We start from the raw sequence: 12882 nt of genomic DNA, 5'->3' as shown, positions 1-12882 counted from the left end.
AACTAAACTGTGTCAGACTACTTCGGCATTTACAACCAGAGAGCTCTTACTCCTCATGCCAACAAAGGAGTGATATTACAGGAGTATTTCAGTTTCTCTTCTGTGAAGAGGGAATTTCTAGGCATCTTGGTTTTAAGAACTGAGGATCCATACATGTGTTACAGCTTCCTTCCAGTTCAACAGATACAGCATGTTTGACGATATCCTACCAAAACAAGTTTTATAAGTTACAGATTTTTGCATGGATGCCAGCATAACTGTAGTGATTCAGGAAATTAAGCATGTATATTTAACTGTAGAAAACAAAGCTTCAACTGTTCACCCACTCAACCTACTTTTTCAATCTTTTTGTTTTGTAGCGCTGTTTAATAAGGAACCCTAAACAAAGAATATCAATTTCTGAATTGTTGACTCATCCATATGTGCACATTCAAACCTATCCACAGACAGGTAATTTTTACATTTTATATTAAAGTTATATCACAATAAATTAGTGTACATTTTCTAGATTTCTCTAAATTTATTTTGATTTTAAAGAGGAATGCCTTTTATTGTGTGCGTTCTCCAGTTATTGGTGTTATTCATAAGTGTTTCTGGTACACTTGTGTATGTGTTGGCAAGGGCTCCAGTATCTTAATTCTGAAATTCTTATATATTCAAAATAAAAGACTGATTGTATACATTTTGTAAATTACACTTAGCATGCAGGTTTCAACATAGCTATATTTGAATCGCCGTAGGTGGTCTGAATACAAAAGGAACAACAGAAGAAATGAAGCGCATCCTTGGCCAACTTATTGGTCTGAACTCTCCTAACTCTATTTCTAGAGCTGCTAAAGTGAGTACAGTTTTTATACCAATATAATGTTCACATTTCTTTAAAATATAATCAGTTTAGTTAAAATAAGTGTGTGCATCACAAAGCTAATAGGAGTAAGTATTTCAAAACTTTATCACCCGATATAAAGGACCTGTGCAATATTGTCATGAAATTTGCAGATTAGTAAATTACCATTTCTCATGATCCTTGAGTGGAGTGGGAGTTAGAGTGGTGGTCGTAACAGGATTTTTTCTCGTCTCCTTGCCTTGCACAATAGATGTTTCTCCCTAGTTTTCCTGTGCTGACTACTGTTTTCCTTTCTCTCTCTCTTCTCTGTGACACAGCCCATGTCATCTTCTTCTGCCCTGACCAAAAGTAACAAGCTGCTGTGAAGTGGGCTAGTACTGCAGCACTTTCCTGCAATCAATATGGATGAATGAACAGATTTTTATGTCCATCAGGCAGCCAGTTCAGATGCAGGGTTTTATTTCTGCTGTTTTTCCTTCTCTTGGTGTTGAGGCATGCTTTCCCAATTATTCCTCTCTATCTATGGAAGCAGCTAGTACCCCTCTGCCAAGGTGTCATCTTTCTTCCAGGTCTCAGAAGAGCCCCAGATGACATTCTAGAAAAAGATAGGGAAGAGCAGCTTAAAATGTACCTCATTTGCCTCTCCCTGCAGTGTTAGACGGAAGGTCCTTTCTGCCAGTCTGCCCCACTCTACAGCCAGTCTTGAACAGGGTTGGGAGTGCCTTTGAACTGGGCAACTGTTCTATCCTTTATTAGCACTCCACCCCAGTGAGATAGCTAACTGCTCCCAACTTCCCGAGAAGGATCCGAGAGGATCTCCAGGAGGGCTTAGATCCAGTCTGTGGCTTGCCAGACAACGGTAGAGGTAGAGGATACACTCTGTCTCTGGGAGGTTGGCAGGGGGAACCTCCTTCGCTCCCAATAGAGAATCACTTCAATTATGAGCCCTGGCCTTCCTACGCTTCTCTTTTTCCACAAAGTATCTTCTCAACTGCCTGCCAAAAAAATAAAATCTACTAAAGAGATCTTCTATTTCTCAGCAGGCCATCGATTCCTTTGTCTTGAGAGACTTTTTCCAGTGCCCTATGGGCCAGGGGGAGCCTAATCCTTCTCTCAGTCCCACCCACTCCCCAATTCAGTTAGTCAGCATGAGAAGGTGGGCTGGAAGTAGATCCAAACTAGCCAGCTGTACTGCACTTTCCCATATTGCAAAAACCCTATAAAGGGTGGGTGAGGGTTACTTGTTTCTCACAAACCTTTAAAATATCCACCGAACAGAAATGTTTATGAGACAGAGCTCCCTGTTGTCTGCCAAGGCAGCCCCACAGAGCTGATACAGACTATCCATCCTCCTATTGGGAAGACAGTAGAAATCTGATGTGCTACTCCCAAATTTTCATTCACCCTGTCCAAGAGCCACCTTAGGCTCTATAAACTGAAAGTCTGACTTCCAGGATCCACTAGAAGACAGATTTGGCAATGGCTTTCAATTCTACATCCTTTGGCCTGCCTTTAAAGCTAGCACGGCCCTTTCTGACAACATCCTCCACCCCCCTTTTGGACAGGAAGCTGTTTAGTATAGTTCAAACTGAGCAGCACTGTGACCACTATCATTTCTTCATGTAATTGTCTGTGTAAATACCACTGCTGGAGCACATGTGCCCAGTACACTCAGGCTGGAGTCTTTTGATCAGCAATGTGTGTTGGGGCAGCACATGCTCTCTGAATGTCCTCATGGCTCTAAAAGTGGGATGCCCCAACCACCCCATAGTTCCTTCTCACAACCCATAGCTTCTAGTCAGAGGTTTCACAGAAGGGTTCTTTGTACATCATATAGTCTCTTTTTATGTGTAAAGTCTTGTAAATAATTAGTTGATTAGTACCTAGATTGGATTTAGTATAGAAATGTTTTATAGCATTTCCATTTCTTGGTTTGGAAACTTTCCTTTTCTTTCCTGTAATGTTCTTTATCCTGCTGCAGTCTCATCATGACTGAGCACAAGTCCCCAGGATTTAAGAATTGTACATCATGTGAGGCAGTAATGCTATTAAATGGTCATACAAGATGCTTAACTTGTCTGGGTGAAGGGTACATTACTGACATGCTGTTTGTAAATCTGTTTCTAAGAAGATATATTGAGCAGGAGAATTTCACCTTAAGATGTTTCTTTTCAGAAGTTTATACACTGAACTCGCTGGTATCAATAACATCTGTGCAGATTACAACTATGCTTATGGCCCCGCTACAGTCTTTGGCAATATCCTATCATAATGTACAGATCCTTTGATTGCCATCAACCTCAATACCAACATCAGCCTCGACTCATTCAGTGCCAAGAGTGTAACTTGTTACAAAAATACTGTTTTTAGTGTTATATCTTTTAGGTAGTTTTAATTAGACTTGACTTAGCCAGTTATTTTAAAAAAAAAAAAAATTACATCCTTTTGGTTCCTTAGCTTAGCAGTAGAGAAAGCATTTCCTTTAACCAGTTTCTAGATATTTTTTTTTCATTTCCCTCCCAACTGGGAAAAATTAATGGACGTAATGCCAGGCTCACCTGGTTTTAAGAGATGCGACTCTTGCCGCAAGGCGATACCGGTCTCTGACAGCCACGCATCTTGTGTCTGTTGCCTGGGGGAAACTCCTATCCCCCAGAAATGTGCTCACTGTAGCAAATTAAAGGCGAGGGATTTCCGTCTTAAAATGATTTTAATGGAAAAGTCACATTAGCCTCTTCAGGAGAAAACATCAACAGTCACAGAGCAGTAAAGCTTCTAACAATGGCAATGCTCAGCCTTCCAAAGCTTCAAGGAAGTGGGACACGACCACCCCCGAAACAGGACACTCAGAGAAACAGGAGTTCCTCATCGAGCTCATCCAGAGAGAGCACCTACGAGGCCATGGGCACCCCCGGCACCTCAACAGCTATGGGATTCACTTCATTATCTCTTATGTTCCCTAAAAGCCTATGCTTCAGGGTTTCAGCGGGTCACCTGCAAGTGTCACAGAGGGATTTTTCCCCCCAGTGTATTTAGAGGTGTTTTTTTCATTTCCTTTTCCTGAAGCATCAGGGATGGCCACAGGTGGAGATGGGACATTGGATGTGGAAGACCAGAGCTCTGAGATGGCACTGAGTATTCTCTTTCTCTCTTGTGCTTTAGTGGCTTGGTTTTGCTCACATGCTCAGGATCTAACTGATTGCCATACATGGGGTTGAGAAGGAATCTTCTACCAGGTCAGATTGGCAGTGAACCTGGGGAGTTTTTACCTTCCTTTGCACTGTGTGGGTGCAGGAATTTTGGGGGCATGTTCCACTGATAGTAAAACTATCTCTGAAATTGTAGATAGATTCAAAGAGAGCCTGCAAAAAGGAGTCCCCTTCCTTCTAAGCTCCGTGTGATGGGTACATCTTCCCTAGAATGAATAGGCCATATAGACAATTTGTGAACTCAGGGCATTTGGTCACCTCAAGAAACATCATTTCACATAAACATACTGGAGTTGAGAGCTATCCATCAAATTTGTGAAGTCTTTCTGGCAAAGATCAAAGGCCTCTCTGTTTTAAGTAATGACCAACACAACTGTTATATTTTACCTAAACAAGCAGGGATGAGCCAGATCCGCCCTACTGTGTTGGAAGGCAGTATAACTTTTGGACTTGCTGCATTCCTCCACATTGTGAGGGGGAGGGATAGCTCAGTGGTTTGAGCATTGGCCTGCTAAACCCAAGGTTGTGAGTTCAATCCTTGAGGGGGCCACGTAGGGATCTGGGGCAAAATCAGTACTTGGTCCTGCTAGTGAAGGCAGGGAGCTGAACTCTATAACCTTTCAGGGTCCCTTCCAGTTCTATGAGATAGGTATATCTCTATATTTTTTAAAAATATTTTTAGCAGCCAGTCTCTTTCCAGAGATTCACATTTTACTAGTGGATAACCTCAGCAGGGAGTTCAGATAAAAGATGATTCACTTCATTTTCTCAAGATGGGGTTTTCCCTCTGTAGATCTGTTCCATTAGGGCAATGGTTCCCAAACTTAAACAACTTGTACAGCCCTTTCACCAAAATGTCAAGTCTTGCGAACCCTCTCCTAAAAATGAATATTTCCAGGGATTTTCTCTTTTACCTGAGTATAAATTATGAAAGCAGTGATCTTGGAAATATAAAATTTGTTTTTATGACATGCTTATTACACACTATTATAAATTATTATTTATCATTACACTATTTTTATTACATTATGAAAACAGCAACACTCTTCCAAGATCTCACTTTCATAGCTTGTATCACTTTGAATAAGCCTGTTCTAAGAAAAGGCTCCTATGTTTCATCAAGAAGTATCAGATGTGAAACAGCATGAAGGTATCTAAGAAGCCAACTCAGAGTTCCTCTTACACAAGCATTCAGGTCTTGAGCAGTCCAGGCAAACAACACGTTACAACAAAGCTTAAACTTGCTTTTCATAATAATTTTTAAAACAGTACTAGCTGCCTATTTAATTATAAAAACAGCAAAAAATACCTCTTTCCATTTCTTATAAGGAGTCTTGAAGTTTAAATCCCCTCAGTGTGATAGATATGCTTGCTTTGATCTGGTTAATTCTTGGAAGTCCAGGGGCTCCAAGCTGCTGGCCCTGTGCTGCCCAGGGTCCCTAGGGACAGTTCTGTCGGCCATTAGGGAATTTTTTCCCCATAACCCTTTGAAACATTTCATGAACCCCAGTTTGGGAACCACTGCACTAGGGAAAACATGAGATGTCATTGATTCTGCTCCGGAGGAATGGCCCAAAATCCAGTTCTAATCCCATGGCCCTTGGATACTATTATGTGTGTATCTCCCAATTGCCATGATACCAAGAATTCTAAGGAAAATCAAGCAGAATACAGCCACGTTTAATTATGATATCCCCCCACTTGGATGGATAATGCAATTTAGTATGCAAATCTCCAAAGGTTTAGTTCAGCCACCAAATAACCTTACCTCTGCTCTTGGATGTAATATCTGAGTTAAGGACAGATCCTGTATCCAGATCCCACGACACTCCATCAGACAGCAAGGATGCTGAATAGCTGATTTTATCAGAAAGACTACACAGGATCCACTTACCTCTCCAAATGGAAGAGATTCTTAATATAGGTGCCATCAACATTATTTGTCTCCATCAGTCTCACATCTCAGTCTTAGATTTCCTTCTACAGCTCAAGAACTCTCACCTGTCTTTGAGCTCTTTGAGACAGCTTTTTGTCCGTCATACAGCGGTTTTCTACTTTTTCTCACCCAAAAGTATCAAGGTTTCTAAAATGTCTGATAAGTCTTCACTTGAGAAAAGGAATATGTGCCATTAAAGTTTGATTCTACTATGTCCTCTGGTTTTACCCTTTCAGCCCCTCGTTCCATACTCTGTTTCACCTCTCTATCAAAAACATCCTTCTTTGGTGGTTGTAACGTCGACCAGAAGAATGAGAGATTTACAGGCTCTAATGGCAGACCCACCATACATGATTTTCCCTAATGATTAGATATCTTGAAACCACACCTCAGGTTCTTACCTAAAACAGTTTTAAATTTCATTTGACCCAAATAATGCACCTCAGAGGTGAAGAAAAATTGCATTTCTTAGTTGTACATGGAGCAGTTTGTTTTTATTAAGAAAGGACTGAGCACATTAGGAAATCTCAGAGTTCTTCTTCGAGTGCTTGCTCATATCGATTCCAATTAGGTGTGCGTGTGCTGCGTGCATGTTCGTTGGAAGATTTTTACCCTAGCAACACTCGGTGGGTTGGCTGGGTCGCCCCCTGGAGTGGCACTGTTATGGCTCCGGATATATACCCCTGCCGACCCAACAGCCCTTCAGTTCCTTCTTACCGCCCGTGACGGTCATTGGAACTGTGGAGCGTGGCTTTGCTGATCTCCACGTCCCTAGCTACTCATAGTTCTTTACTGTTTATTGTGTGTATAGTTCAAGTTCTTGTCGTTATAGTTAGTATTAGTTGTTGTATTTATAGTTAGTGTATATAGTTTAAGGGGGAATTGGAGATTAGCCCCTTGCCTCCACCCCGGTACGGGCCCATGCCCAAGGCACCGGGATTCAAACCGTGCTTGGCGTGCCAAAAATCCAATGCCAATAGGGGATCCCTACGACTCCTGCCTCAAGTGCCTAGGGGAATCCCACCTTACCGATAAGTGCTACATCTGCAAGTCGTTTAAACCAAGGACGAAGAAGGAGCAGGACTTTCGATTGAAACAGCTCCTCATGGAGTCAGCACTTAGTCCTGCAGCGTCAGTACCGAGTGCCCAACAGACTGCTTCTGTAAGGAGCACCCCTTCGGCCCTGGACCACTCCAGTACCGAGAAGGAGCTGCGGCACCAACATCTGCTCGGCATCGCTCCCTGTCCACGAGACCCAGGAAGCGACATAGCGCTCCAGCTGCTTCAGTTTCGCAGAGGAGCGCTCTTTGAAGATGGTTCGTCCGGCACCGTCATCTGCTGTGGCACCGTCGACTGTGGCACCGCCAATTGCGGCTCCACCGAGCACGGCACCATCGATTCCGGTCCCACAAGGGCCATTGAGTCCAGTGCCTGACAGCTCCCTGGCTCATCCTGTGGTTGAGCTTGCCCTCCCTTCTACACCGGAGACCTTCTCCACGGCAAGGGAGCTTATCACCATAACGGAGTTGACACGGTCTCAACCCCCGGCACCGCCGGTAAGGGTCATACAATCCATCGGGAAACCGGCCCTAGTAAGGCCACCTTCTGCTGGTCCAACAGAGAGATGTCATTCAAGATCACGGTCTCACAGACGCTCTCGATCACGCCGTTCCCGCTCCTGGCACCACTCGCAGTCCCGGCACCACTCTCCATCGTGGTACCGGTCGCACTCGCGGCACTGTTAGACATCTCATTCGCCGGCCAGATACTCCCGGTACCGATCTGACTCACGGCACCGCTCTCGGCACCATGTATCCCACAGTCACTCCAGACGAAGGGACTCGAGATCCCGGTTGACCTCCCGGCACCGCTACGGTAGAAAGTCCCGGTCTCGCTCGTGGTACCATTATAGCTCCCGGTACTGCTCCGGGATTGAGCTTCCAGAACAGTGGCTCCCTTCCAGGGTCTATCGGGTCCGCCGTGGCCATCAGGACACACATCGGTGTCATCGCAGGCTGGTATGGCATCCTGTCCTCAGGAGCGTGACTCTGATGTCCCCAGCCATATATTTCCAGAGAGCCAGAGCCAGGAGCAAGGGCCTCATCACTGGTCCTTCTGGACATTGTGGGCATACCACCAAGCCCAAGGTGCTCCATCAGTGGCTCCACGGTCGGCCCCGTCAGAACACCGGGTACCAGAGGCGACAGTAAGCCGCCCTCCCCATGGGCACGGATGAGGCTCCGATACCGTCTGCAGAAACCCAGATTCCACCAGACGCAGATGGTGCTCCTCAAGTACAGGAGCCCCCACAGAACCTCCTGGTCCCGGGCCTCTCCTCCTCCTCGCCTGATGAGGCGGTGGAGGGAACATCCTCCTTAGGCCCTCCACCAATTGTTCTCAGGGCCCATCAAGACCTTTTGAGACGAGTGGCTCAGAATATGAACTTACAGGTGGAGGAGGTCCCTGAAATAGAGGATCCTGTCGTGGACATCCTATCGGCTGATGCACCTACTAGAGTGGCTCTTCCGTTTATCCACACGATACAGGCTAATGCGGACACCATTTGGCAATCCCCAGCCTTGATTCCACCTACAGCAAGGGGAGTAGAGAGAAAATATATGGTCCCCTCAAAGGGGTATGAATATCTCTACATTCACCCCACCTCCTTGCTCTTTAGTGGTGCAACTGGTGAACGAAAGAGAGCATCATGGCTAGCAAGCCCAGCTCCTAAGTCAAAGGAGGCTAGGCGCATGGACCTCCTCGGCCGCAAAATATACTCGGCTGGGAGCCTCCAACTTAGGGTGGCAAACCAACAAGCCCTCCTAAGTAGATATAACTTTTAACACGGGGGTGTCCTTGGGGAAGTTTACGGAGCTTCTTCCCCAGGAGTCCCGTCAAGAATTTACTGCCCTACTTGAGGAGGGTAAAAAGGTAGTAAGAACCTTCCTCCAAGCCTCTCTGGATGCAGCGGACTCTGCAGCCAGAACTCGGGCGTCAGGAGTGACGAAGAGGCATATCTCCTGGCTCCAGGTGTCAGGCCTTCCCCCTGAATTACAACAAACTATTCAGGATTTTCCCTTCGAAGGCCAGAGCCTGTTCTCAGATAAGACTGACCCCAGATTGCAAAGTCTGAAGGACAATCGCGTTATAATGCGTTCACTGGGTATGCACACGCCAGTGACCCAACGCAGGACCTTCCGGCCCCAGCCACACTGCCCTTACGCCCCGCCTAGGCTGCATCAGGACTTTAGCAGAAGGTCTGGTAGAGGGAATCGTTGGAGGCAGTCTGGCTCTCAAGGAGGTCAAAATCAGGTGCCCCCTAAACCACCAGCGGGGCCCAAGCAGAACTTTTGATGGGACGCCCGAGGGCGGCCCACCAGTTGCTCTACCGGATCTTTCTCCCTTTTTCAACTGCCTCTCCCAATTCCTCCCTGTCTGTTCCCAGCTAACTTCAGATCGTTGGGTCCTGCGCACGGTGGAAGTGGGATTACCACCTCTAGTTTGTTTCAACCCCGACTTCCCACCCTCCCTCCCTGTCCCTCTTCAGGGACCCCTCTTACGAGCAATTCGTCTTACAAGAGGTCCAGTCGCTTCTAGCCATGGGAGCCATAGAGGAGGTGCCAAAAGACATGAGGTGCAAGGGGTTTTATTCCTGCTACTTCCTAGTCCCCAAGGCAAAGGGAGGTCTACAACCGATCCTAGACCTGTGAGAACTCAACAAATTCATGATAAAGCTGAAGTTCCGCATTGTAACCCTGGGGACCATTATCCTGTCCCTGGATCCGGGAGACTGGTATGCCGCCCTCGATATGAAGGATGCGTATTTCCACTTCGCAGTTTACCCACCGCACAGACGGTACCTCCGTTTTGTGGTCAACCATCAACACTTTCAGTTCACTGTACTTCCATTTGGCCTTTCTACGGTTCCATGTGTGTTCACAAAATGCATGGCTGTAGTCGCTGCCTCCCTCCGGTGTCGTCGGGTACACGTCTACCCGTATCTCGACGATTGGCTCATTTGAGGGACTTCCCAGTTACAAGTGTCACAGCACCTGCGCATCATCAAAGACCTCTTCGGGAGCCTACGCCTGATGATCAACACAGAGGAGTCGACTCAACACCCACGCAGAGAATAGACTTCATCGGAGCAGTTCTAGACTCGAGTCTGGCCAGACCCTGCCTCCCGCAGTCGCGTTTTCAAGCAATGGCTTCAAATATTCGAGGTCTTCAAACCTTCCTGACAACGTCGGTGCACACCTGCCTCAGCCTAGTAGGTCACATGGCCTCCTGCACCTTTGTGACCAAGCACGCGAGGCTACGCCTCCGTCCCTTTCAAACCTGGCTTGCTTCAATATACCAACCATGCAGAGAACATAAGCAGAGGGAGTTAAAGATGAGGCTGTTTCATCACAAAGAATTGCTAATACAGTCCAGTACAAGAGAAGATCCAATCAGCCAACTCCTAACAAACACCCACCTTCAAGAGTAACTGGACATTCCACAACGACTCAGAGGAATGAGGAATATTTCTGTAGCCTCTTTCAGAAATCTACCAATTATGAAGCTGTGTAAAATGACTTTTTTCCAGTTACTTGTTGACACAACATTATGCCATAGTAAGAGGATCCAGAGATGACACAAACTTGGCAGGACAGTTCTGTGTTCACTAGATTCCTGGTACGCACCAACAGTGAGGGTCACTGCTTGGAAGTCACCATCAGTGGAATATATAGATGGACAATCACTCAAAGTTACTTACCTGTATAATAATTGTGATTAAGATGTAGTGTTTGTATGTATGTTCCATGCCATGCTTTCTATCCTAATTATTTGGAGTCTGTTAATATCAGGATTCCATATGGCAGAACAACTAAAGGGTAATTAGGGCAGCGCTGCCCTTAATGCCATCAGTTAGAGGTCTGTGAGGATATGTTGCTTCAGTGGGTACAGCCCAACAGGTACACTTGAGTACACTGGGCACACATGCATGAACGGTATGGGCGTAAAGTATAAAAATAAAATATGGACAACATATCTCAAAGAACCAGAGTTACTGTGCAAGTAACAGTTTCATTCTATTCCTCATGCACTTCTGTGGCAGCTAGACCAGAACAGAGTCATTACATATCTTAGCTTCTCCATAGGTCTTCCTTGCCTGGATATGATCTCTAGTAGTCAGACCTATTTTGTCCATATGGATGGCAGCCATTTGACAGAAACAAATTTCTCTTACCGCACTAATTGTATCCTGTGATGTGGCTATGTCAATATGGACACCCACCCGAGATGTCTCAAGGGCCAAATAATTTTTTTCCATTTCCTCTATGGAACTCTACCTACTTGCATGTTCATATTTTTTTCTTAGTGGTCTTGCTTTGTATGTTTTTCACCATCTGGATGCTAAACTGCATTTAATGCTAGTACTGCTTTACCCTGTCTTCCTATTAATTGCCTCATATTTGCATATATCTGAAATGTTAGTTCTGGGTTTAGATGGTACTCATTACTGTCTGTCGAAACAATTTTGTAAATGATACCATTATTTTACAAACAGACATCATTTGAATAAGTAATTCTTGGAATGACTATTTCTACTCCTTTATCTTTTTAAATTTCAGACTTTATACGAACAGTGCAACAGTGGTGAAAGTCTTGATGTATCTGCGTTTACAAAACCTGGCAATCAAGCACGGACAAAGAAATGATGTGCAGTAATGCATGATTTACTAGAAATGTGTAAAATTATTTTGATAAAAATATATATTGATCTGCTCTTTTAAAAAAAGGACACTGACAGCATAAAGATCCTATTTTTAAAGTAAAGGTCATTATCTCTGTTGCAAGTAATGCCATAGATTATTAATACAGAATTTAAAAAATCAAATATACTCTTTACCATTTGCTGTCTGTTTATAATTTGAATGTCACTAGTTAAATAGTGAAAATGAGCTAGTCCATCACACTTTATGGTCCTGGTACTGGCACAAGACTATAGTATTTGGATTGCAAATACTTGTGTGGGAATGTCTAAATAAAAAACAACTTTGAGGAAACTTCAAAAAAAAGATGGGAGGGATTTTTAGATTTCTATAAAACCCAAACTGTGGATCTAAAGTACCTGACAGAGTCCTTGCAAGTACCACTTGGAAAGTATATTCTACAGTTTCGTTCTTTACCGTCAAACATAGTCAATATCAGTGACTTTCATTACGTCCAGTGGATTGTCTTAAACTTTTGGAAGAGAAACACTTCTGTAATATTGTTAATGTTCAAGTGCTAAAACACAGCATTGTTTGTTGATAAATGTAAATCTAACATCCTGCCTTTGAGTTTTTCAGTTGTCATTGGATGATAAATGATGCACTGGAAGTATTGATAAAACTCTGAAGAACAATGTAAATAAAGTGGTTTACACTGTATAAAAATTGTTCCTTGTAAATTCAGTTTTCTATTTGCAAGTTTTTTTCAAGGTGCAAAATATTCTTAGAAAAATACTTACCATATATACTAGATCATAAGCCAGTTCATTTATAAGCTGACCCCCTCAAGATGGATAAATAAAAATGGAAAATTTTTATGACCCATTCATAAGCCGATCCCATAATTCAGGGGTCAGCAAGGATAAGCCGCTGGCGGGCCAAGATGGTTTGTTTACCTCGAACGTCCACAGGCACGGAGGTAAATCTGAGTAAACAAAGTGTCTTGGCACGCCAGCTGCTTACCCTGATGGGCTGGGACAGCAACTGGTGGGGAAATTTTTTTGGGGGGGAGAAGCTGGGGGTCAAGGGAGTAACCCCTGTGACCACCCCCCACATGACCCCACCCCTAGCCCAGGACCTCCACACTCTCCACATCCCATCCCTTCCCACCTTATCTGGAGAGGGCCAGGG

General features: G+C 44.6%; 1 protein-coding gene across 2 annotated transcripts in view; it reads left to right on the top strand.

Moving 5' to 3' along the window:
* TTK (TTK protein kinase) overlaps positions 1-12417 on the top strand; it is a 111923-nt gene extending 99506 nt beyond the window's left edge. For both annotated transcript variants that reach the window (XM_050950099.1, XM_050950100.1), the window contains 3 exons: positions 360-450; positions 741-838; positions 11611-12417. In XM_050950099.1, coding sequence (XP_050806056.1) covers positions 360-450; positions 741-838; positions 11611-11697 — 276 coding nt within the window. In that variant the 3' untranslated portion in view covers positions 11698-12417. The remainder of the gene's footprint in view (positions 1-359; positions 451-740; positions 839-11610) is intronic.
* Positions 12418-12882: the final 465 nt, after the last annotated feature.

This window comes from Gopherus flavomarginatus, chromosome 4, assembly GCF_025201925.1.
Source record: "Gopherus flavomarginatus isolate rGopFla2 chromosome 4, rGopFla2.mat.asm, whole genome shotgun sequence".
Classification (NCBI taxonomy): domain Eukaryota; kingdom Metazoa; phylum Chordata; order Testudines; family Testudinidae; genus Gopherus; species Gopherus flavomarginatus.
The sequence above is the reverse complement of the archived record's forward strand: the minus strand, read 5'-3'. Positions and strand labels throughout refer to the sequence as shown.